We start from the raw sequence: 27,484 nt of genomic DNA on the forward strand, positions 1-27,484 counted from the left end.
ATAAATAACTAATAGTATCCTTTTTGGGAACAAGGTGGAGCATAGAGTTTTCCCTTTTTTCAAGAATTTTTTATTAAGACTTAATTTTAAAGAATTTTGGTTTTTTTTTTTTAAGGACATGCTTTTATTTATTTAGTTTAATATTTTATTTATTTATTCATGAGAGAGAAAGAGAGAGAATGGCAGAGACACAGGCAGAGGGCAAAGGAGGCTCCATGCAGGGAGCCGGACATGGGACTTGATCCCAGGTTTCCGGGATCAGGCCCTGGGCTGAAGGCAGCGCTAAACCACAGAGCCACCTGGGCTGTCCAGAATTTTGGTTTTTAAATGTCATCTACACTATTCATGTTTTCTGGTTTTAGGGTATTATTTTTTTTTTTCTTCCCTTAAGCATGCTTACTCTTGTCCTAGATTTCTGCTTTGGGCATGGGGTCACAAAAAGAAAACAGAATTATAGTTTATCACCTAACTGCTTTTGCCTCAAGAACCTTTGTTTTCTAACTTACTGCTCAGACTGTCTTTTTTCCTTGTAGTTTATGAGATGCTCTCCAACCCTCAGGAAAGGCCACAAGTTCAGCAGTGCTGTCACATGAACCCATCTGTTTATAGGGCAGGTCCATTTATTTTGGTTGTCCTTGTTGTTAGAAGAGGATAAGGCTGTAGGCATTTTGTGCCCCCAGAGGACCTGCAGAAGACTTAGCAGGCCTCACCTTGAAGGAAGGTGAGTTACAATCAGGGTGGCAGTGAGCTTGCCTCCCCTCACAGAGGCTGCTTGTTCCCAAGGCTGCTCCTTTGAGTTTAAGGTAGCAAAATGAAAAGCCTGTTGATGGCAGAGGATGCGTGCCTGGCTTTGTGACTTGAAAGAGTCAAATCTGTTGTTGGCTTCTACCCATTGGTTTTCCATATCCTCCTGTCCTCTGCCATTAGTTTGCAAATTCCAAGGTACTAGCAGCACACCTTGAGAACCAGCCCTGATCTCTGATCATTTAACACATTCCCTGAATGATAAATCACTGCACTAAATTGTAAATGGAAAATTCTGACCCATTTGCAATTTCTAAAGCCGAAGCCCTTGACTCAAATTCAGAAGGAACTATGAGAATTCAAGGGACTGGGAAATGGTTTTTCTGTTAGCAGTGCAGATCAAAGTCAGTGTTTTGCTTTGTCTTTCTTATTGAACATCTATATCCTCCGTTTCCTACCCTTTTTAACGGAATAGGAAGTAGGTAGTAAGTTATTTCTGAAAAGAAGGTATTTCAAATTAATTGAGGGAGAAAACTCCAGAGATGGAGGCAGGCAGGGATTGAGGGGCGGATGTTCACAGCCAAGTATATAAGAAATAAGACTGTGCCTCTTTGCATTGAGCAACACCTGCTCCATTTGGTATCTGGTTGGTTTAGAAAGTTAGGATCTCAGAGTAAACCCTGCAAAGTAGTAGCCTCTACTTCTGGTCATTAAGAAGTAAGAGCCTGAGCAAGGGAAGAAAGAAGTGTGGTTGCTAGTGTATAGTACAAGGATCCAACATACCCATCCTGGTCTGGGCAGTTTTCTCTACACTTTGTTTGGAATTCAGAAACTCTATAAAGGCTAGTCCCTGAATGTCTATTTCCCATTCTCTAAGTTCAAAAACATTCCTTGCTTTTGGTCTGCAATATGTAGGAAGGTTTAATCTAATAGTGTTCATTGTTAACATGAATGATCACACCCAGTGATGCTTAGGCTTCTGTCCCTGAAGCTACCACTCAGGGGATTAAGAGATAAAAGATGGGAGATTGGAGCAAACCAAGCAGTGATCAGATATGTGACAGAGTTCCCCCACTACATCTGCTGTTGTAATCTGTTATAACCTGAAACTGATTTAAAATGAGGCTTAATGTCACTTACTGTAGCCTTTGCTAATTTTTTCCCCCACTTTTAAAAATGACTTTTCTGTACAGTACAGTGTTTCTTTGTTCAGGGCAACTTATCTTTCTACCTGGGAGGAACTTATTTCCATTAGAATTGGAACACTAACTGTATATTTTGCATTTAAAATGTTTTGTGTGATTAAATGCAGAAAGAAACATTATTACTTCTGTTTCTTAGGAGTGTGTTCTTCCAACTGATTCTTCTTTTGTGCCTGGAACAATGCCTTTAATTTGGAAACAAGTTCGGAAGCTCTCTCTGATTACCAGGCACACTGTTAGCTGAAACTAGCAGCCAGGTCCTTGGAACTGGGCTTAGAAGAGCGAGCTTGTCTTCTCCCCTCTACCAAATGCTCCTGCAGAGACTGGCTACTCAGCATTGTGCAGTGTGACTTGTGTGGTGATAGACCCCCGCATTTGAACGACCTCTCTTCTCACCCCTTTTTTCCCACCCTCCTACCCTTTTCAATGTGATTTGTGTATTGAGTTTTTTCTTCTTCCTTTACAGAGCTATTAAGAATGGCAAAGGATTGCATAGCAAGAAGGAAGTGCCTATCCACCGTGTCGCAGACATATCTGGGGTGAGTTGTGTCCCTGAATAGAGCTGTGTGGTTCAGAGGCGCCAAGAGCTTGGCTGCTTATTCACCAAAGGACTTCAGCTTATGTGTTTTCTGTAGCTCGTTTGTTTTCAGACACAGAATGTGAATTTTTCCAGGGCTGCTGCTTATGCATCTATGGAGATCCTGTTCTATATTCTGAAAAAGCAGAATTCAAACTAGGGCATAAAACCTCCTCCTGTCTCTTCACCTGAACTATTACTCTGTTGCCTTTCCATTTTTTAATTATGAGGAGTAAGACGATATTTCTTGCCAATTGTAGTAGGAAAAAATTACTTCCTTTTTTAATCTCTGTTTAATTATCGCTATGACTGGAAAGTCTTAATGGAAAAAAGTTAAGTGTAGATTTTAGGACAACCTTAAAAATTTGTCATAATTTCCTTATGGCTGCTTTTTCCTCTTGTTGCCTCTAAGTGGGAAGAATGTGTATGCATCCTGTGAGCTAATACATATAGATGATATAGAAGAATGGGAGGCATAAATACTTAATGAGCTCCCAAAAGGGCTGTGTCCAAGTGACTACTTAATGAATAGGACTTTACTTTTGCACATTTAGAATCTCTTGGCTGAAGAAGATACTTTTGTTATTTGAGAAGGTTTATTCATTTATTCAGCAAGTATCTGAGTGCCTATTGTGCCTGAACTGCTGTAGGCACTAAGAATGTGACAATGAACAAAACTGATAGAAGTCCTTGCATCCAAGTGGGAAAGGGGAGTGGCAGAGTCAGGTAGCAGCAACTGCTATGAAGAGAAACAGAACCAACTAGGGGAAGAGTGAGCCGCTTAGGTGTTGATTTGAAGGTGTCCAGAGAAGGTTTGTTGGCTCATCGGTTTACCCTCTCTTCCTGGGACACACACCATCCATTTCAACTCCATTAGTAATTTATGGTTAAGGAGAGGATCCAGGTCATGTGTAGGGGGCACTACATTGCCCAGGGAAGATGACTGAGGAAGGGCTAGTAAATCTTAGCATGGTTACTCAGGGAGCTTGCCTTGGGCACCCAGAAGAAAATGCTCCTATAAACAAAAGCTTCTTGAGCTCAGCCTGGCCCACGGCAGTGATGGATTAGAGTGTATTATCTTCTTGTTATGTTCTGTTCTCGAGCCTGGCTGAGACTTTGCTTATTGTTCCTTGTGATTGCTTATTATAAATGTGTCTGGCCAGCTGTCCCTTGCCTGGGTATAGCAGTACCATGTTCATTTTAAGCAATGGGATTCTCTTGAACTTTTCTTACTCTGACTGGTCACTTCAAACTACAGATTAAATAGTATTCCTTACATTGAGTGGACTTTTGTCAAAAAGTTGTGTGTCTGTCTGATGAGTGCTGTACATTGATACACATTCTTTGTAGCTAAGATTCCTCTGAAGCCCAGAAACCTGTTGGCAGTGGCCTTCAAGTCCTGGGTGACCAAGATGTATCTACTAAAGGCTCCTTGTTAAGAGGTGTGACTCCTGGCCTGCTAGTGTTAAGGCCTATTTTCCCTGTGGCTCACCTTGTCGTTAAACATACCTAACAATTGCCGTGTGTGTCTCCTGTGGTATTCTCAACAATATTTCCCTTAATATTCTTTTGTTGAAGATGGTGGAGTAATCTAAGGGCAATTTTTTGGCTGTTCAGATGGAAGGAGAAAAAAAAAAAAACTTAGGTCAGGCCTGCACTCCAGGGCTTTCTAGAAGCTGAAATATGCCTTGGGGATGACGATACCTTTGGGCTGTGGAGTTCATGTTCTTGCTCACATTATCCATTGGCAGTGAGGTGAAGGTCCTCAGCAGATTTTTGAATGGAGTCACACTTGCCTCAAGTCTGTGCTTTTGGCCCTGCTAGTGTAGTATCCTAATGTTCTTTATTGCCATCTTCCACTCTTCTGCTTATGCCTTGAGGCGTTTGGGTGTTTTCTTTTTTTCCTTTTTTCAGCAAAGGTCTTAATGAAACTTGTCTTCATTCCCCCTCCCCCCCTTTTTGGCTCCTCCCTCCCCAACTATAGCTCATTTTCTTTCCTTTTTTTTTTAAATTTTTATTTATTTATGATAGTCACAGAGAGAGAGAGAGAGAGAGAGGCAGAGACACAGGCAGAGGGAGAAGCAGGCTCCATGCACCGGGAGCCCAACGTGGGATTCAATCCCGGGTCTCCAGGATCGCGCCCTGGGCCAAAGGCAGGCGCCAAACCGCTGTGCCACCCAGGGATCCCTATAACTCATTTTCATACATATCTTTATTCTCCTTTCTATCTTGATTTTGGAAAATTGGTTTGCTCTCATGTTATTTAAAAATACGTGTGAAAAAAAAATTTAAAAAAAATACGTGTGAGTTAAATCTCCCTCAGTTATCACATAAATAAACAAGGAAAGCTTGAACAAGTGTGAGAAAGTGAAAAGGCTGTTCCATTTAAATAGATGTCAGAGTGACCTTGTCTACCTCCATCATATATGATTCAGCTCTGCGTGCAGGCTTCTGTGTGTGTGCACCCCCCCCCCCCCAATAGAGGAGTTTTGTCTTCTGCTTTTAACCCTCCCTTCTTTCCATTACAATGTTGTATTGACGTACGTGTGTGTTGGTCTCCCTTATGCCATTTCAGTGAAATGTATGGCTTTTCAGCTTCCTAAAGCATGCTGGTGATGTTACCGTCCAAGGGGGACATGCAAATAGCTTACAAGCAATGAAGACGACACCCTCAATACAGATACATACATGCATAATGGTTTTGTAAAAATTTCTGAGTTCCTTTTTTTCTCTCCCTTCCTTCCTTCCTTCCTTCCTTCCTTCCTTCCTTCCTTCCTTCCTTCCTTCCTTCCTTCCTACCTTTCTTTCTTTCTTTCTTTCTTTCTTTCTTTCTTTCTTTCTTTCTTTCTTCTTTCTTTCTTTTCTTCCCCCTCTTAAGTACAGGTCATGGTAAATGGAAGTGTTGGTTGAACTGATCAGATATGCAACATACTGCCAAAAACATTTAGTGTAGACCAGTATTTACACATAATGCCTCTTCCCATCCCAATACACATCCTTGGAATAAAAACAAGACACATATAAACTAATCACATTTTTTGTCTCCTAAACACCCTCAAGAAATATGCTATACAGATGATGTTATGTCATAATGAAATTTGTTCTAGGCTTAATGGCCTTCTACTTTTAGAGTTGAGTTTATCCTCATTGTCCATCTCTCTTCCTCTTGCACTTTCAAAGACGATTTCACTGTGTAATGGTCACGAGTACCTTAAAAGGCCTTGTATTAACAAGAGTATTAACAAGAGTAAGGCCTGTGTAGCTGACTTCCTGTGGTAAAAAGGGAGTGTAGTCCCAGCATAGGAGTGGGAGAAAGAGTGCCTGCTTTGGGAAGAGAGACACTAGCCTTTGGGCAATGAGACAGGGAGGCCTTTTCATATCCGCTCACTGGCTTTCTGGGACTGGACTGGACATTTATTGGCTACTTGACATGCTTTTTAACTTCGTGTTCCGCTATGCTATTAGAGCCTTTTGTAGCACTTCCCATATTATGAGCTTGTTACAGGTTTTTGAATTTTCAAAAATGTTATTAGCTCCCAACTTTTGGGTGGTTCTCTCCTCTGTTGTTTTCTTGTTAATACAGATGATTTTTGCCACTAAGTTCAGCTGAGTGCTGTGTTTTCTTTCATTTCATTTCATTTCATTTCATTTCATTTCATTTCATTTCTTATTTATTTATTTTATTTATTTATTTATTTATTTATTTATTTATTTTAGTGCTGTGTTTTCCTTTTCCTTTTTTTTTTTTCCATAAAGATTTTATTCATTTATTCATGACAGACATAGAGAAAGAGGCAGAGACACAGGCAGAGGGAGAAACAGGCTCCATGCAGGGAGCCTGATGTGGGACTTGATCCCGGGTCTCCAGGATCACACCCCAGGCTGAAGGCAGTACTAAACCACTGGGCCACCGGGGCTGCCCAGTGCTGTGTTTTCCATAAGGTATACAGCATCTGTGTGTAATACCAACTGAGTGAACCCCACCCCTTGGACAGGGATATTTTAGTTAAACTTGACTTTTCTGCATCTTTTGCATGTGTTCTCAGGGTACCACTAAGAAAAGAATACTGCCAGTCCTGTAATTTGGATCCTGAAGAAGTTTACTAGTTTCCTTTATTTCTGATGTTTCCAGAAGAAAGTGGTATCTTTGTTGTCTCTTCTGTAATCCTCTGGTTTTCCTTTAGGCCAAGATGTTCCTCCTATGAATTTTTTTTTTTTTAATTTTTTCCTCCTATGAATTTAAAACCAGTGGAAGAATTTGACAGGCTTGGCACTATATCAGATTTGTTTTGGAAGATGGTTCCGTGGTAACTGCTTCACTTTATAGGTTCATGTTTTTATTCTTCGTGTGTTTTGTCTTTCCTGGATCCCGTCTCCTCCCTTACCAGAAGACGAAAGTTGGAATGTGCGTGTCAGTGGAATATAAGGCTGTTTCTTATCTTAGCTTTATTATTGTTTTTGCTGTAGCCTGCTCTGTAATAAATACGATCCCTTCGGATAGAGAATGTAAAACAGGCAATAAAATGGGGCTGGTGCGTGGCTTACTGTTGTTCTGGTAAATCAGACACATCAGTTATTGTTCTACGGAACCTACCCACTCCTCAGGTCGCAGCCAGCAGGCACTGAGTTTTTCCTGCGCCTCCCTCCACTTCTTCCTCTTCTGTTGGTGTGTGAGTAGTACTCAGTGAGTCACACCGTCTGTTTCCCTCATCCTCTGTTTCCTGTTGTGTCTGTTCTTTCCTTCCTGGTGCGCGAGGAGTTAGGAACTTTGTTTTTTGACAGCAGTGCAAGGGGATAGAGCAGGGACCAAGCACCTTGTCTAGTCGAACTTCTGCAGGTCTGTCAGATGGAGTTTTCCTCCTCTGAACATCTCTGCCTCTTGATTCAGAGTCATGGCAGCTCCTCTGTTCATATTGCTATTGCTTGCTTTCCTTCCTTGTCTTCAGTAAATCCTTGTGTCTTTTTTTATGTTAAATGCTGCTGTGTTCACTTGGACTTTGGTTCCTTGCTCTTATTACATGCGAACTTTCTGGTAACCTCTTTGTGATGATTTTGTTGGACATGCGTAGTATTAATAATAAGAATTTCCTTAAAGCAGAGCCTGGAGTGACCCACAGGCTAGCTCTGGGGATAGGAAGTAAAAGGCAAAAATTTGGGTCTCTCTTGCTCTAGAATATCACGAAAGATGGGCTTATAGAATTGACCAGTGAGGTTCTAACATGAAAACCTCAAGGATCGAAGTTATTCCTTTTAAGATAAGTAAATAAGGGTGCCTAGGTGGCACAGCTGGTTGGGTGTCTGTTGGTTTTGTTTCAGTTTGTGATCTTGGAATCCTGGGATTGAAATGCCCCATGTCAGGCTCTGTGCTCAGTGCATAGTCTGCTTAAGACTGTTTCTGCCCTACTTTGTTATTAGCTCTAGTTATTTTTATAGTTCTTTGTTATTAGTGTGTGTATGCTCTCTCCCTAAAAATGAATGAATGAATGAATGAATGAATGAAAATAGGATTTTTCTTCAACATCATCTTCTGACATTTTCTTTAGTTCTTGAGTTTTCAGTGTCTTCTTATATAAGTACTGTCCTCTTTTCCTTAGGGTATTTAAGCTATCTTCCTTTTGTAAGAGACTAGGGGCTCTTTACAGAAATTCTCTTTCCCTATTTCCCCATGAAGTTGGGCCTCATTGGAAGAGTTAAATAATAATATTCTTTTTGGCTAAAGAGAAATTAAAAGTGGTTTGCCCAGTAAGTGTAAAGAAGGTGAAAGCCACACCATCACCCAGAGGCTATGTAAGTTAAGTCAATGTGAAATTAGTTTTCCTTTCATGTCTTCTGGCCCACATGGATAAATAGTCTTGCATTAATCTACAGTCTTCTTCAACAACCCTTCTGTTCTTTCAAATCACTGTATCTTGATGGCACCATTACTCATGTTTGTTATTTTTGTCTTTTTTAAATAGCCCTCCCTTCTCTTACTCTTTCTTAGCCTCAGAGCTTGTTCTAATGTCCCTTTTTGTACCAACTACACAAGGCTGTGGCCTGTGGTTCTGTCTGGTGGGCTTCTGTGACCTGGAGGTTTGTTTAGCACTAGAGCTCCATTCATAGCATAGCCACTGACCCCACAGGTGGGCTGTGCATTTGCCACCCTGGGGAAATCCCACAGGAACCCTCACTGTCTGCTGACCTTGCTCTCTAGAGCCAGCATGATGTGCTTCATAGATATGATGGCCCCTTGTGGGGAAGCCATGATTAGTACTGGTGGTAGGTTCTGGTGGTGGTTTTCTTTCATTTCTCCTATACATTTAGAAGGCCAAGTTGTTGCTAATCTAGGGGAAGGTATCACTCCTCTGTTTCCTTCTTCCGCTGTCCCCACTCAAAGTTCTTGAACTTGAAGTGGACTGCGACGTGTATGCAGCTTGTTGACTTGGATTCTCGTAGCACAGAAACATGTACTGCAGCCCTGTGGCACAGGGACCTATGATGCCAAATTGGCAGCTACTCTGGAAGTTTCTCAGCTGCTCAGATGGATGGGTGTCTTTTCTCTTTAACTTGTTCCTCTTTTTCCCCACTCCTCCCCTCCAGAGTTGGATGTTTTTAAGGTGACCTTGATTGTACTGGGGGAGTCTGCTTTCAGCTAGTTGCTCTCCCTAACAGTTGAGGGCATTGCTTCATTGTCTTTTGTCCATTGTTCCTTTCAGCCATAGAAGTCCTTTGTGGCCAGTTCTTATTTTTTTGAAGCTCTTTATTCAAACTCCCCAGAACTGCAGGGGTATCCCCTTCTCCTTCTAATGAAATTTGAAAGGATTTATGCTTTCAGTGGGCATAGGAGAGAAGTCTTTCTCAGACTGAGTGAGTTTCTCAATGAAAACTGGAAAGAAATGCTGGAATTGTTTCAAGATTGTGTTTCAGTGTTTACCACAATTCGTGATGGTTATATTTAAGGCACCTCCTTTTACAAATTTAATCCACTTTTCCACTGAGTTCTGTTCTTTTTATGTGTGTGTGCATGGTTTTGTTAGTGGCAATACATTTTTTGTTTGTTTGTTTCTTCGTTTTGCACCATAGGGCACGAGATTTAGGACATAGTATCTCATCTTTAGTTGGGAGTATCAGAAGAAATTATTAAAGATTTTGGGACAGGCACACAGATGACTCGGTAATCTTTCAGTAGAATTCTGGGTTCTGCCTAGGAAACCCCTGGGGGTTATCTGATTCTGTCCAAGTCTGTTCTTTTGTGTCTGGGCAGTTTTGCACCTCTGCAGAGAGAGAATTTAACTTGTAAAAGCCCATGTGATGCAAATGATCTCCTGCTTGTACAAATGTGGTCCTATACTTAACACACAGTTGATTTCCACCCTGTAAAAGAAATAATTTCAAATTTTACATGTTCACTCTAGTTTTACTGTACAGTTTTGCATCTTTTGTAAATTCACTTCTGTGTCCTAGTTGCCTATATATATATATGGTCCTCAAATTCTCTTTTGCATAAGTTGTAATATCTTCTTGGCTCCCTCATTAATTTGTGGGTTAAAATAAATATTTGATGTGTTCATATTTTATGTTTGTATTAAAGTTGTGATTTGGAGATACCGAGGTGGCTCAAACAGTTGAGTGTCCCAAGTCTTGATGTCAGCATAGGTCTTGAACTGAGTTCTGAGTTCAAGCCCCACACTGGGCTCTGTGCTGGACGTGGAGCCTACTTTAAATAAATACATACATACAGTCCTGACTTTTCCCTTTTTGGGAATTATTCTTTAAAAGGGGAAGCTATTACAGAAACAAGAGAGAACTAGAAAACCAATTTATAAATTGGCCAATAAGAGATCATGTAATCATGTGCTTTGAAAGGCCTTTATTTTATTGCCTGCTATATGCCTAGAAATGTGAAGATCCATTTGGTTGTGATAGTAATTTTTTTTAAAGTTCTAAAGTGAATCTCTCATCTACAGAATGCGTGGTTCTATGCCTGTACCTTACTTGGTCTGCCATTATGTTCACCAGTAGGCTTTTGTTGTAGAAAATTCAGGCACCATAGCCAATTGAAGTAAAGAGATTGGACATTGAAGACCGGGCACAGTTTGACATTTGCTAAGTGTGTCCCAGCTGTGCAATTCAGCACCTCTGAAGAAACATCTGATCAAGTGACTTGCCCAGAGGTGGAGCACTATCAAAGACAGGCATTCTTAATTTGTTGTTTCTGATAATAAAACCTCTTCTTTCCAAAATAATCAGACTCGATATGTCCCTGCACTGAATTCTGTTTCAGGAAGTTATCTGCCTCAGATTTTTTCTGATTCCCTTCTGATTCTTTAACTATGACTTCAGGCACAGGAATGCATGCAAATGAGCCCCTTAGAAACAGGGTCCTGGCTTTCATTTCAGTGTCCTGAGCTCTAATAATGACTCTACTTTCTTCCTTTGTTCAGCATGAGGAGAAAGAAAATTGAGGGAGTTGAGGAGCATTTTTTCCAAACAATGATGTGACTTCCCTTACTTGCTGTAGGTGCTTATTTTGAGTTGCGTAAGTCCCTAAAACCAGATTTTGAAGAATTTGCTGGGAACCAAACAGCCTCCCTCTTAGACTAGTCTGCAGGGCACTAGTACAGTGGCATAAGTGTCTATGATGTGCTTGGAAATAGAGACTTTGAGACTGTATGATGCAATGGGGGAAAAGAGGATATGACGAGAGACAGAGAAAAAGAATGACAATCTATGCACTGGTCACTCCACTGAAGTTTTCCAATGTCTTTGATCCCATGATATTTCTAGTCACGCAATGGGCACTGCTAATCTGAAAGCTCAAGTGAGTTCTGGTAGGAAGGATTCTGAGCAAGGATCTACAGGGAGTGGTCTCTAGGATAGATTTGGGTATCAGTTCATGGTCTTGAGTTTTCTTTCCCGTTCTCTGGGTGCATGTGGGTACTGTTCTTTCATTCTATTTCATGGGTCCAAATTGGTTAAATGAGCTCATTACAGGCGTGGCTAAATAAATGTTAGGGTATTTTGAGGGCAAATAATAAAATTTTTGATTCCCAGGTTCAGGTGTGTGATTGTGTTGTCTTCTCTGTCCCATGGCTGCTGAGTGATGTGATAGAACTTGAAATATTTCTGACCAGCCCTGTCTTCACTCTCCACTTCACCATCATAACACTAATTAGCCCTAGATTGAACTCATTTTGTCCTGTGGCTATTGCTTATATAAACATCTCAAAATAAGTCATTTTAGAGTTTACTCGTATTTTAAGGCTTTATTTAGCATGCTTCCAACATATTTCCTACAGAATATATTGTACAGAATTTTGGACATGAATGCAATGTTGATGTCCAGATAAATATCCTTGAATCAGAACTCAGCCTCAGCTTGAAATTACCTAGTAATTTTGTGCCTCGGTTCTTCAGAAAATGGTGTTCTCAGGAAGAAATGATAAAGTTCCTAAGACAGTATCAGATTTGGGAGGTGTCTGAGAATAAAAGCTATTACCAACGTTTTGAATTTAGAGTTCTGTTGATAATACATTACTGCAGCATGCCCAAATACTTCACCCATTGTAAAAACTATTTATTTTCTTTCAGGTCATATTCAGTCTATACATACCCCTGTTTCAGTTTCTCAGTTCTTAACTATTTTTTTTTAAGGTTTTATTTATTCATAAAAAATGCAGAGACCTAGGCAGAGAGAGAAGCAGGCTGCTCACAGGGTGCCTGATGTGGTACTCGATCCCCAGACCCAGGGTAATACCCTGAGCTGAAGGCAGATGCTCAACCGCTGAGCTACCCAGGTGTCCCTGACTGACGATGTTATTAATTAGCATTTCTGGAATGGGATTTCTTCTTGGAGTGCTGTCCCTTCTCTCCTGACCTTGCCTTTCTCTTCCTTCAGGACATCTCTCTTCTTCCAGGTAGTTTCCCCTTTTTATTTTCACTGCCTTCTGATCAGGCCTTTCTTCAGCATTTATATAATCATTTACTATCATGATTATGCATTTATTGGTATATTGACGGTAACTATTCTCAAGTTGAAATGTGCAGTGGTTTTCCTCACTAGTTTCTAAACTCCTAGGAAGGGGAGGTCTTTTTTGTATCTCTTCACAGAGCCTAATTTAGATTTGACTTGCTAGTATGATGGCAGATCATCAAAAAGCAGTATGATACCGTTTTTGGAAAAATATGTGACCCTTGCTGCTAGGTACAGGGTTAACTGTGTTACTTAAGTACCCTAGAAGTGGACAGGCTTATAGAAGGATTCCATGTTTACCACCATATAGTGGCACTATGGAATCCTGAGTAGTAGCATGGGTCCAATATCTAATGACCCAAGCTCAAGTCCCAGCTCCATTCCTTATTACTTTGTCACTGTGAGGTGGTGATTTTACCCATAACTCCATGCCATAGTTTTTCCACTATGAAATGAATAATCATGGCCCTTACCTCATTAGGTTGTGGTATGAGCAAATGCCTTAATACAACAGTACTGTTGTTAAGAGTACTTAACAACAGTTGACAAGAACAAGAGTTCAACAGGATAGTGGTTCATTTGATGGTGATTATTATTATTAAATTGCTGAGCATACAGAAAGTCTGCTATAAATGATAACTACCACCATCATCATCAGTTGTATTCTAAACTCTCCATCCAATTCAAGTCGCAGATCATAACCCTCCCTCTTCTGAGTTCTTTTACCACCTCTTTATCTCTTTAGACATTTAACATATACCATCTGGCCTGTTTTTAAAATGCATTTGTCATGTTGAGTCAGTGAATGAATGATCAAACAATAGTATTTATCAACTGCTGCTTATGTCAGACACAGTGCCGGGTGTTGAGGATGTAACCTTGAACAAGACGGTTACAGTCCTTATAAGGCATATGCAATTCTTTCTATAATTACACTTGTGCTAGTAGTGAGTGTGTGTGCTCAGGGCCCAAACTCATTCCACATTGTCAGAGACAGTCTTTTAAATGATTTTAAAATGAGGTCAAAGAAGAAGTTCGTTGAATATCTTGTTCAGGACTAAAGAATGAAATTGTATGGGATCCCTGGGTGGCGCAGCGGTTTAGCGCCTGCCTTTGGCCCAGGGCGCGATCCTGGAGACCCCGGATCGAATCCCACGTCGGGCTCCCGGTGCATGGAGCCTGCTTCTCCCTCTGCCTATGTCTCTGCCTCTCTCTCTTTCTCTCTCTCTCTGTGTGACTATCAAAAAATAAATAAAAATTAAAAAAAAAAAAAAGAATGAAATTGTACAGGAAAGTTCCTGAAATAGGAAGTTGCTTAGGTTCAAAAGGCAAGGCCATTATTGCTGGAATGTTGAAGATAGTGATTGGAATTAAGACAGCAAATGATTGAAACATTTACTTTGTGATCCTTGAGGAAAGATTTTGAAATTTGTCTGAAAAATAATGAGAAATCGTTAACAAGGGAAGAACTAATTAGGTCAGCATTTTATCATTATATCTCTGTATTATGATATACTTACCCTATTGCCCCTACCCTGGCTGCTTTTGGATATAGACTTGAAACAGTGACTTTAGGACACTAGTTACTGGAGGACTAGACAGTGGCTGGAACTGGGGCTGTGACAGTGGATGTGGAAAAATAAATTTGACGTCTAGTTTGGTGGTAGGACTGTTAGAATTTGGCCATTGCTTGCATCAGGGGGATAAACCTGGGTGTCAGACATAAGCTCTCTAAGTGTCCAACTACAAATATTGGGTGATTGGTAGTACTGCTTTTTCCATATGGGAAACACTGGTGGTATAGATTTGGTGGGGGCTGGGGGAGGCACTAAGAATTTCTAGACATGTTAAAATTGAGGTACCCATGAACCATTCAAGTGGTCCAGAGCCCCAAAAAGCAGACTGGATTCATACATGAACTTAAGGGCTGTATATATATGTGTGTGTGAATATACAAAGTTCCCAGAGAATATCAAGAGAAGAGTTCCTAGGCCAAGCCGTTTATCTCCAAAACTTAAAGATCATGTATAGGTGGGATGTCACCCACCAAACAAACTTTGAAAGGTGCTTTCTGAGCTATCAGAAAAATCCTAGTAACTAGGAGGAGAGAGCCTTACAATACAAGACTTGACCATCTTGCTTTAAGGTCAAGAAAGATGAAGATCAAGAACTGTCCAGTGGATTTAGTAACACCGGTTACTCGTGGCTTTAGTTAGAGCAGTTTTAACTGCCTGAAGGGGCATAGGGAGCAAGAGCTAATTGTCCCAATTGGATTATCCCCAAGAACAATGTCTTGCGGCTCTATGCCATCACTGTTGGGGGTTTCCTAAGAATAGCAAGTAGATAAATGTGTGTAATGATGGTGTCTGTGTAGTTTTCTTTTTTTTTCTTTTTTTCTTTTTTTTTTAATATTTATTTGAGACAAATTGCGAGAGAACAAGCAGAGGGGAGCCGTAGAGGGAAAGGGAGAAGCAGGCAACCCACCAAGCAGAAAACCTGACTTGGGACTCGATCCCAGGACCCTGGGATCAGGACCTGAGCCAAAGGCAGATGCTTAACCGACTGAGCCACCCAGGTGCCCCTCTGTGTAGTTTTCAATGAGTAAGAAATCCAGAGTATCCATAATTACATACGTACTCTTGAAGAAAGATATGACAATGATGGGAGAACCCCCAAATTTCTTTGGGTATCTTGATCAAAAAAACTCTTTGTCTGAATTGCCATTAACTCATGCATTCTGGGGTACATGGTTTCCATTGATAAGCTAGATCCTGAGGGTCATACTTACAGAATCCCAGTACCGTATCCACATGTGATGACATCAAATCAGAATTATAAAGTCACTAGGTGAGGCAGAGTTAAATCTGTTTTTGTTTTTTTTTTTTTGTTTTGTTTTGTTTTTTGTTTTTTAGGAGAAATTAGAATTCCCCAGTATATCCAAAACACTACATTTCAAACTACCCTTTTCTGTAAGGGTAGTTTCATTACACTTTAAGCCTATTATCACTGTGGAAAATATTGAATTGGGCTCTTAAAAAACCAGAGAGACAGTTATCTGACCTGAATAATTTGTGAGTTTGTCTGGGCAGAGCTGAATCAGCACTGAATGTTAATATATTTTCTTTGGAAAACAAAAACTTAACACATTTCTGTACCAAAGATTTTCTGTCAATTTTTTTTTGTTTTAAATGCATCAAATATAAATAAGCCAAAAGAAGAAAATGATCTCTACTACATCAGAAAATTTTTAATAAATATACATCTATTTAATAAAAATATAACCCTATTATCAAAATGTAGGTTTTTAAATTTTATTTGCCCTCTCCTTCCCCCTCTTTAAATGATATAAACTATTTTCAGGAGAGAAGCTTTGTTTTATTCTTAACTACACAACACCTTGAACAGTGCCTGGCACATAGTAGGTACTTAATTGCTTTTTCCGGTGAATTTTATTTTTCCACATGAATGCCTTCTTGAACCATACTTTTTTTTTTTTTTCTTTTAAGGATTTTATTTATTTATTCATGACAGGCAGAGACACAAGCAGAAGGAGAAGCAGGCTCCATGCAAAGAGCCTGATTCAGGACTCGATCCCAGGACTCCAGGATCACACCCTGAGCCAAGGGCAGATGCCCAACCGCTGGTGTCCCTTGAACCATACTTTTAATGTCTATCTGGTCTTCTTGATGTACTGTAATTTATTTCATCAGCATTCTGTTCTTAAATATTTAAGTTATTTTGATTATTTTTTCTTTCATAAACATTTTGTTCCTCTAGCTAATTCATAGTCTGTAATTATTTTCTTAGAATGATCCCATAAAGTGGACACTTATGCCAAAGGATGCATGTAGGTTTTTTTTTTTTTTAACATCACCTATAAATCTTTATTGAGTGAAATGACTAGAGTTTAGTTTGATATATTCAAAATACTGATCACCTTCTGTCTTAATTAGTAATAAACTCCTGCTGTAATAGTTGTCATTTTTCTCCATATCTCAAAAACTAGAACTTCCTCTCCCAAATCTTTTGTCTATTTTTATTAACTCTAAAAACGTAGGACTTGGGGATCCCTGGGTGGCTCAGCAGTTTAGTGCCGCCTTTAGCCCAGGGTGTGATCCTGGAGACCCGGGATCGTGTCCCAGGTCGGGTTCCCTGCATGGAGCCTGCTTCTCCCTCTGCCTGTGTCTCTGCCTCTCTCTCTCTCTCTCTCTCTCTCTCTCTTTCTCTCTCTCTCTCTGGGCCTCTCATGAATAAATAAAATCTTTTTTGGTTTTGTTTTGTTTTGTTTTGTTTTAAATAAAATATTTAAAAAAAAATAAGATTCATTGAACCTAAATTGCTATGTCTCCAGGCAAAAATGAATGTTCAGAGTACTTTAAGGAAATATTGGAATCATTCTAATCCTTTAACCTTTTATAATATTTATTTTGATTTCTTAAATTTTATGTCACAGATTGCTTACTGTTTTTTCTTTTTTTTCCCTTTATCCTTTTCTGAAGTTTGGTTCTTATCTCAGGTGGGGTAGAGTTTAGCATGACATCAATTTCCTTGCCCTTGAGTTCTTGATTTGCCCATGAAATGAAACTTGTGCTTCATCAGACAGTCTTTTAAATTCTTTACTTTGCACATATTAATTATCTCTCAAGCCATTTTCTGCTTCTGTAATAAATTCTTACCTCTTGCCTATAGAGACTTTGGAAGTGATAAAAATTGATCTAAAACTTTACAGAAAAAAATGTATTTCAAATTTGTTATTTTTTATCATGGCCTTGTAATTAATATCCAAAACAGTAGACTGGTTGGTCTGCTTTGTTCCAGATTCTCACTGTCACCTGCCATGTATAAGCTGTGTTTTTAGACTAGTCTCTTGTCCTTTTTCCAAAAATGTTCAGGATGTCTATTATGGTTTTCCTATAAAGATTCATCATTTCATTCTTAGAAAAGTAACAGAACAGTTGTTTTAAAGATTTTACTTATTTAAGAGAGAGAAAGTAGGAGGAAAAGGGAGAGGATCTAAAGCAGACTCCATGCTCAGCCTGAAGCCCAGCGTGGGACTCTGTCTCATGACCCTGAGATCATGACCTGAGCCAAAATCAAGAGTCAGATGCTTACCCGACTGAGCCACACAGACGCCCAAACAGCACAGTTGTTTTAAATGTATATGGTCTTTTTCTGTTATCATTAGTTGTACTTATTTTTATCAGTTTGACATAGAAATGCTTCCTTTAACTATTTTTTTAACCAATTTAATTCTTTATTACAAATCATATGTCTACAATTTGAATAAATTACACGGTTTTTTTTTAAAGTATTTAACCTGAAAATAACTGGAAGATATGTCTTCCAGTGTGTGAAGCTCCTCTAGTTTCCTTATTACTATGCTGATGGATTATAAAAGGAATTTGTCTGTTGACTCAAAGTACTTATGAACAGAATAGTGTATCTCCTGAATAAAACTATGAAATCAATACTATACTTACCTGACCTCAGAGAGAGAAGACATTTTCTACGTGAAATAAGAATAGGAATTTTTTTTTTTTTTTTTTTAATGGAAAGGAAGTATACCAAGAAAGAAGTCATGGATCTAGGAAGCACAACCCAGGATAGGATGTGAAGGGAACGCCCGGGACATCCATTGTGAGGCAGACCTCATGAGGCCATCATGCAGAAGTCCGCAGGAGAAAGGAAGGGAGCACTCTAAGGAGGGCTGTAATTTACAGTCTTCCTGAACACTGAATATCAATTTAAGAAAAAATTGTAATAATCTGGCGGGAAGTTAGAGTATGGAGAAATGAGAAAAGGGATGGTTTGGGATGGGAGAAAGGTAGGTTTTATTTGTGGAAACTTTTTTGGACTTTACCAATTACAAGTCATAACTTTTAGGTAATTCTGTGGATTGGCAGACTTGAGGAAGGACATCCCTTGGCATACCACCCTAACGGGCTTCACACGCTTCATCCAAGTTAGGGAAAGAGGATTGAATATTGGAAGAAAGCAGGGTTGGATAGTTGATAGTTTATTCTAACTAGGTAAATACTTCTCCACTATTTGTATGAGGCACACATATACCATCATCTGCTCTTTCAGTGCTAAATTTAAAGTACAAAAAGAAGTCTTGTAGAATAAGCCAAGGGCATTGTATTTCCTATTGATGATAAAATGCAGATTTTTCCACTAAAAGGCAATGAATGGTTAAATTGAATGGTTATCACAGTATAATTTCAGCTGGTTAAATTTGGGAAATTGAAAGTCATTCAGTAAAAGAATTTCTGAGCTAATATAGAATTTTCATTTGATAGAGAATTTGATATTATTTTATTCACATTAAACCATATGACATGATTTTATTTCAAGGTAGAAAAGAAATGTCATTAAGCCATATCACATGATTTTATTTCAAGGTAGAAAAGGGTATGTACTTAGTAGTACTTTTTTTTCTTTATTTGAACAAAACATTTCCTCTATTTAGCCAGTTGAGGATGGCATCATGCTTTCCTTTAGCTGTTGCCAAGAATTAATACTTTCTTATGCTGCTTTTGGGAAACCAATAGGATTTTTTTCTATACTCTTCTAACCTCATGATTTTTCTCATCTAAACTATTTTCGGCTTGAATTTTTTAAATAATTTATTGAACAGTTAGAAGCATTAAAAGTGTTTCATTTTGAAATTGTTCCTCTGAGATACTTACAAACTAGTTGACTAAGCAAAAACACTTTAAGTTAAATAAAACCTTAATTTTTTTTTAATTTTTATTTATTTATTCATGAGAGACACAGAGGCAGAGACATAGGCCGAGGGAGAAGCAGGCTCCCTGTGGTGAGCCTGATGCGGTACTCCATCCCAGGATCCCTGGATCAAGACCTGAGCCAAAGGCAGACGCTCAAACACTGAGCCACCCAGGCATCCCAAAAATCAAAATTTTGTATAGGCTACCTATCTAGGCCAATTTTTTTTTTAATTTAAGTATAAATTTGAAAATTTAGGTTTATCATTTGTAGTATATAATTCTATCGGTTTTGACAAACATGAACATTTTGAGAAGGAACATATACGTGTAATCATCACCATAGTCAAGACAGTAGAAATATTGGATCATCCCAGAAAATTCTTCCATCCCCCTTGGAGTCAAACTCTAGCCCTTCCCCCAATCCCTGGCAGCCACTGATCTGTTTTCTGTTCTTATACCTTAACCTTTGCAACAGTGTCCTATCAATGGAATTATGTATTTGAGAGCCATCTGTGTTGTTGGCCATATCCTTTTTATTGCAGAGTAGCATTCCATTGTGTGAGTGTACTGCAGCTGGTACTGCTCCCTCCTCTCTTGAGGCAGCTTTAGGCTATTTCCAGTTTGGGGTGAGTACAGATGAAGTCCAGGCCATATTCTGGGCTACCCAAATCTATTTCTGTAATTCAATTTGACTTCTTCCTAGTCTGGCTGCCATGATTGCCTATCAGAATGCTGTTTTGCCTATTTTTCTTCTAAACACAGGTTGTATCTTCTCATCTTGGCATCGCCAAGCCCTGCTTGCTTTTATCAGTATTGGACCCTTTGGAAAGAAAATAGATAGTGGACATTTTCAACCAAATGCAAACATTTAGAGACACCTGTTCTTTGCAGGTCTCCAGCAGGCATATCCTCAGAGTTTTTTTCAAGTCTCATTGCAGAGAAATTGCTTTTCCTCCATATTTGGGGCATGAAGCTGCACTTGTACTGACATGCTCTGCAGCTCTCTTCCAACTTGGAAAGCACACCATGCTGCTCCTTCTGCCCTTTGGTCTGTCCTTAGCTTGCAAGTTTGGAAGCTTTGCTTAGCCAGGCCATCCTAAGCTACTAATTGCTAAAGGAGTAGAGCCAGGGGATCCCTGGGTGGCTCAACAGTTTAGTGCCTGCCTTTGGCCCAGGGCACAGTCCTGTAGTCCCAAGATCAAGTCCCACATCGGGCTCCCTGCATGGAGCCTGCTTCTCCCTCTGCCTGTGTCTCTGCCTCTCTCTCTCTCTCTCTATCATGAATAAATAAGTAAAAATCTTTAAAAAAAATAAAAATAAAGGAGTAGAGCCAGGGAAAAAAACAGAAGGTTGTATTCTCTGTTGAGGGTGCCACAGATTGGAACACCAGCTTCCCAAGCTCAAAACTGTGTTATAGCCTTAGTGCTCCTGAGATTGCCCTCCTGATTCATGCTCCCAGAAGTGGAGCTCAGAGCATGAAGCCTTGCTTCTCCTACGCCCAGATATGTTGGAGGTCTGAGTGAGATTCTGTGCCAAGCAAGCAAATAGTATAAGAAACTAAACTATAGACAGCACTTAATGAAAGATTATTGATGACCTAGCTTCAGCACTTTATTTTTTTCTCTTGTTTCCTTGTAATTTTGTTGGTTTTTCAGTAGAGTATTTTATTCTGGGTTCTCTGCTATGTTCACTTCATTCCTATTAAACTTGACCCTCACTGATGTTTACACCCTCAGTTCCCTCACACACACCTCACCATGAAACACTGATAAACTAGCCAGAGAATGGTGGTTTCAAATTTTTAGGTACTCTCTGGTAATGTTGGAGCTGGAGGGCATTCCCAAGTATCTCCCTCCAGGGTCCCATTTATATCAAGAGATTATCATGTTGTACAGCTGGTTCCTCACAGAATCACAGCCTCATTCTGCGAATTAAAACATTAGTGGTGGCCATAGAGCCCAGGTTGTAAATAAGAGGAAGAGCGTGGAGCGATGGATGGTTTTTCTGACTTTCTGGTAGGGGGTATATTTATAATTTGTCTTCCACAAGCCTGGGGAGGCCTGAAAAGATCTATGAGTATGGCCTGGGGAGGCCTGAAAAGATCTATGAGTATGGCAATGAGTTATCACAGTACCTTCAAAAGCAAGTGTGTTTAGGTCCTATCCTTCTGATCTGGAGTTCTGATCTCCATGCTCTTTTCTTCCCCTTTATATCTGTTCTTTTGTACAAAGAGCTTCTGCTGCTTCAGTATTAAAATTGGTTGGACCCAGACAGCATTGTGCTCTAGCGGCTGTTTAGCCTCTGGCCAGCCCAGTATAGAGGATAGTCAGCGCTCACAGGAGAGAAGCCTTCCTGTTTTGCTGGAGTGGGCAGTGCAGGGTTCTGTTGTACTGCCAGGCAGCTGCTTCAGGTTTGATAGGCCTCTTTCAAATTTAGTTTCTCAAGTGCTGGTCAGTACCCCCATGGCACCCTAATAAGCTCTGCATGTGTTTGTTTTAGTTCTTTTTGCTATGATGTTAATCAAAGAGTGATTGTGATGATGAAAACTAATTAGTGAGCTTCATTATTAACAGTTCCCTTTTGAGACTTGCCCATGATAATCCTGATTAATGGTTAACTAATAGGTTTACTCTGATTCCCATTTCTCTGTGCTGTTTTTTGTGTTGTGATGTTTGCTTCTCACCAGTAACTACGTTTATGCCTACTATATGGATATTTTCAGTAGGAAAATCATAGAATTCACTTTGCTAACATTCAGCGCAAACTGACAGCCTAAATCCTGTTCCAGAAATCACAGAACTTTGATTTATGTAAGTTGTGCTCTTCTAGGATACAGAGGACATGGGTGTCTAAGTAGCATATATGTCACCCTCAGTCAGTCCTGTGCATGCCATATAAGGATTCTGCTTCTTCTGCCTCTGCCTCTCCTCTACCCTCAACTTTCCCACTCTCCCAAACTTGATGATTCATTGTACTAAATTAGTTTAAACACCTGTTTGCTTACAGAGCAAAGGTACTTTATAGAAACAGATTGCAGTCTGACTGCTGAAGGGCATTTTTTTTTTTAAGATTTATTTATTTATTCATTCAGAGAGAGCGAAGAGAGAGGCAGAGACACAGGCAGAGGGAGAAGCAGGCTCCACGCAGGAAGCCCGATGTGGGACTCGATCCTGGGTCTCCAGGATCACACCCCAGGCTGCAGGCGGTGCTAAACCGCTGCGCCACCGGGGCTGCCCTGAAGGGCATTTCTTATAGGCATTAACACATATACCTATATTTGGAAGAGGTATGGCCTGACAGGCTAGACATAAGGACAGAGGAGAAGTGTGTAATTAAGATGTCTTTACAACGTTTCCCTCTAAGGATCATCCTGCCTTTTTTGGGGTCAGTCCAAACCCCGTTTCAAGAAGTCTGAGGTATAGATATTAGCATCCTTTGAAATGAAGTCACCCCAGGCACATTTGTTGCACCATTACTTTCTCAATTTCAAGGTGCATTGAGGAGGCAGAAACATTCCTTAAAGAGGTGCCATCCACAATAGCAAGTTAAATTTAGCTAATGCAACCTTAAATTAGCTTTTCTAGGATTACAGGAAAATACTTATGTATGGTTTGTTTTGGAGCGCAGGTAATGTGAAAACTAGCAGTGCAATAAAAAAGGACTCACCTGCTCAGAAGTACAGTTGCTTCTTGATTATTTACACCAGTGGAGGGGAATATTGGTGCAGAAAACTATAGCTAATTTATCTGCTTGGATTCTTAAAGCCTTGAACCAATGTCATGCCAGATAACTATGGTGGGTAGATTCCCAGGCCTCACATGCAGAAGTCACAGCATGGAATATCTGTGGAGGAGAGTCTCTGCAATTAGACTAGACAGAAATATTTGATAACTGAATAACCTTAACCTTGGAATGAGCCTTCTGTGCCATAAGTTTCAGTGTTGTTATCACTTTAAATCTGAGGCCTTTAATCTTTAATTTTAAAAATACCTTTTGGAGTTATAAGGTTATAAAGAAACTTTTGATTTCACTAAATCTCACTAGGTGCTGCTTCAGGATTACTGGAGAATTTCAAGTGTCGTATTAATGATGTCATTTGAACTTGCTCATTCTGCTGTGCTTAAGATCCACTTGGCTGGCATCTTCAGTTCCTCACTGGGGCCTAAGCTTCTCTCTTACACTGCTTTTTATAATCAGGTTTTCTCTTATTTACGTAGCATTGAAACTTAGAAAGGAGTGTAAGAGACTGAAGCACATCGCCGTACTGGCATGGGCTCTTTGGAAGGCAAATCAGAGTTAAACCACATTCAGTCAATTTTATGGTACTAACAATCAAAAGCCCTAAAATAAATTCCATAGCTAAATTAGCAAGCAGGGAATGATGTATGGCTACATCACTTGAGGCAACTTCTCAGTCTGATTTCCCAGTCTTTTCATAAGAGCCACTGAAACATTGTAAAAGAACATGCCAAGCAAAAGAAGCACTTGAGATGACAGGGAAAGACCGACACCATTGTCTGCTTGTGATAGAGATTTGAAAGAGCTGACATCTTCTGGTGCTTACGCTCAATTTAATTGACATGATAAGAATTTTTTATTTTTAAAAATCTATGAACTTGGGTGAAATTTTGTATTTTTTCCCATAACGGATTGTTCCTAGGCATATCATCTTTAAGCCTTTGGAATGATGAGGGGGCTGTGTGTCCTGTCTTGCAATTTGGCCTCTGGAAGTAAACATGGATAGTTGTGGTGGGCTTTTACAATTTGTTTGCATTCCTTCAGTTGTCATAGTTGGCTTTCAGTTCTAATCTTTGTCATCATCAGTGGCATGTCACATTCTCTTTGCTATCTTTCCATATATTGTTGTTTCTGGATTAGGACTATTAAATTGTAGGTTGAGATTTAGGGGTACTTTTTTATATATAAAAAAAATTTGTTTTAATTGCATGGCTGGTAGTAAGGTACCTTCGTTTCTCCTTGGTTCCCACTCTGTGAAATGATCTCTCTTGGTAAAGTAGGTAATCGTTTAGCAAAATAGGATGAGAGGCTGCTCCAACCTTCTTTTTGTATTAATACTTATGTATGCGCGTGCTGCTATTATTCCTACAAGCACTTTTTCCCCCTCCAGATAAATACATTCATATGACAGTGAGTAAAAGTCTGTTTCTGCAAAATATAGATTACTGCAGTTTTGAGGGGAAAGGCCCTCTCTTCAGAGACACTATATTGCCTCATGATTTGCGATAATCAATTTGATAATTGTTGTTGACTTACTGGTTCAGCTCTTGAATAATGTCCCAGATTTAGACTAGTGTGGCAAAAGGATTTTAATCAGGTAGTGCTTTCTCTCCCATGGAGTATTTGTCTTGCTTGACTGTTCTGGACTTCAGCCAACTGCCAGAAAGGCATTGTGCCACTGTATGTGTATAGTAGAATACATGTTGCTTAAGTGTTCATTGGGGGAGTTCCCAACTCGCTAAAGCTCATTGTTACTTTACCTTTTACCAATGTGCCATTAGAGACACTGAGAATGGATGACTGTCTCTCCTTTTCTCTGAGAATCTGTTTGAAGGGAAGGATGAATCTCATTACTATAAATACTGTTTTCATCCCAGCCTACCTCACTGCTTCTGAATGAGAGAAGCCCCTCTGGCTTCTGTGAAAGCTCTCAAATACTTGATGGCTTGTTAAAATTTCATTATCTAATGTGCATTAATTTAGATACAATAGCTCTGTTGCTAGGAGCAGAGTCAGAAAGGAAGAGCTTGGCGGATTGCAGGCTGCTTGTGTCGCAGGAGTCAGGAAAGTATGCAGAGTTTGCTGTCCCTGGTGGGAGTTTACAGTTCTGGCTGGGCTGAAAACCTTGGAAATTCTGACATTCTCTGACTACTCCCACAGCACATGCACTGTGATGTTTTGGTGCTTGCTTACTCCATCTGTTTAATGAGCTTGAAAGACCAAAAGGATTTGAAGCTCTGTAGCTGAGAGCTCTGAGGTTCAAAATGTCCATAGTTTGGTTATTCTTGAGGGTAGAGGGCATGCACTTTGTGTTTTATGTGTGAAAAAAAGTTTTAAAGTGCTACCTGGTTTCATGTGTTTTTCTTGTTTCTATTATTGTTCATGCTGACATGATGTGGTATATGTCCCCACCCGGCATGTCCTACTGTCAAAGATTTCCCAGGCTAGGATCTAGAATAGTATGCTCATGTCCCAGCTCACTCCTGAAAAGCCGGTAGAGCAAGGCTTGCTGCATAGGCACCCAAAGAGGGCTGTATTCTTCATGTTCAGAAACAATGAGCTCTGAATCTACATAACCAATTAATGATTAAAGGTGAACTGCTTGGGTTTCTTGGGAAGGGGCTTTATATAACATAGCCTGGAAGTCACTCTCTTTTTTTTTTTTTTTTTTAATAAAAATTAAAAGTTAAATTAACCTCCACAAAAGGTTAGAATTAGTCTTCTCCCATCAATTTTATTGAAGAAAGAGAACCTTTCTCACATCCTGTGAGGAATGAAATTTTCTTTTCAAAGCACCTTCCTAACTTGAGTGCATAGTAACAGAACAGAGGGAAGCACTCAGGATGTTCTGGAAACTTCAGATTAACTCTGTTTCTTCTGTGGGAGCCACATGGGTATCTTGACTATGTCATAGTTTCAGAATTGTCTGATTTTTTTCTAGGATTATTTGCCAAGCTTTCTATTGTCTGCCAGACTTTTTGCCCTAGAACAGAGAGAAAGAATCATTTGCTCAGATTCTATTACGTCTTTCTAATGATTCTTTTCTTCTGTCCACTAGGATACCCAGAAAGCAAAGCAGTTTCTGCCCTTCCTTCAGCGGGCAGGTCGTTCTGAAGCTGTGGTGGAATATGTCTTCAGTGGTTCTCGTCTCAAGCTATATTTGCCAAAGGAAACTTGCCTTATCACCTTCTTGCTTGCCGGTAAGTCTTGTATGTTATATGTTCTGATGATTCTTCTTGGAGCTCAGAGGTCATACCTAGAGGTCACATGCCCTCCTTTCCCTTGTGTTTTAGATAGGACCTTGAGCCCTTATAGGTGTTTTACTCTTTAATTGAGATGAACACAAAATTGCTAGATCTGATCCCTCTCTCACTGCAGACCAAACACTGGAACTCTTCCTGCTCCTCATTTCCACCAACCACGGGGCATAAGAGTAGAGCAGCTTGAAAGACAACATGTATCCTTTCACAGCCTGAGTGAAGGGAATTCCAGACAAAGAAAACTATTAATGATGGAATTTTCAGTTGGTATTTCCCATTTGGGATAGACCATCCTTGCCATGTTAGTCACAGGCAGTCCACCAAGGAGCTAAGACACCCTCCCCTTGTGTCTCCCTAGGCACTGCTGTTTGTCTCTCTTCTATTCTTTTTAGATGTCATTGGGATCCAAATCTTTTATGAAACGTCAGATAGGACATTACCTTCCCAGGCTTCTGCATCTATGGTCTTTCTCTGTTGCACTAAGCTTGACATGCTAGGGCAAGCCACCCTTTCTTTGCTGACTCAGTGTTCATCTTTCTTACCCTGTTTTTTCTAGTAACTTAATATTTCACAAACCAATTTACATTTATGCATTGAAAGAGCAGATTGCTTTATTTCTTCCCCAATTGCAGATAATAAAGTTATTTGTTTCCTGGCAGTACTTCACAGAGACTATGGTTTTTGAGAGAAAGTGTCCTTTTACTTCAGCGGCCCGCATCCTTGCCTCGTAAAACACACACATTGACTAACTCACCAAGGACAGGACTACAATGTTTGCCCGGTGCGCATTGCCTTTTCTCTTGCTGCTCTGCTCCCTCAGTGCTCCTTCTGTTAGAATTCTTGAGTAGAATTTGCCATGGGAGAAGCGAAATGGGAGCCATGCTTGCTGTCCCCTACCAGATTGCCTCAGGCTCCTTCTCCTAGAAGGCACCAATAGCTTCTCCTCTGGATACGGGTGTCCCTCAGGCCCTAACTAAGTGGGTTGTTATGTGAGATAAATCACTCACCAAACACAGGGCCCTGATGCTGCTGGGCCACTACCTCTGACTGAAGCTCTCTCTCTCACTCGGAGAAGTTAATGATCACTGCACAGTTCTGCAGGCTTTCTGAAGGGACTAATTGAAGTATGACATGAAGCTTGGGGCAGCCGTGGAACAGAAGGACCAAAACAAATCCATACCTTACTGAAGGGCTATACTTTTGTGAGTTGTAATAAACTGAGGGGTGGCACAGCAGTGTGTGACAGAGGCCATTTGTGCCCTTTACTTAAGATTTCCAGAGCA

The 27,484-nt window shown here is 40.0% G+C and overlaps 1 protein-coding gene across 1 annotated transcript in view; it reads left to right on the forward strand.

The window, feature by feature from the left end:
• The window catches only part of SND1 (staphylococcal nuclease and tudor domain containing 1), a 420,919-nt gene that overhangs the window by 243,032 nt on the left and 150,403 nt on the right, over positions 1–27,484 (forward strand). Inside the window, exons 14-15 of the mRNA XM_077857229.1 lie at positions 2,413–2,485; positions 26,000–26,141. Of these exons, the coding sequence (XP_077713355.1) occupies positions 2,413–2,485; positions 26,000–26,141 (215 nt within the window). The remainder of the gene's footprint in view (positions 1–2,412; positions 2,486–25,999; positions 26,142–27,484) is intronic.

Source organism: Canis aureus, chromosome 18 (assembly GCF_053574225.1).
Source record: "Canis aureus isolate CA01 chromosome 18, VMU_Caureus_v.1.0, whole genome shotgun sequence".
Taxonomy (NCBI): Eukaryota; Metazoa; Chordata; class Mammalia; order Carnivora; family Canidae; genus Canis; species Canis aureus.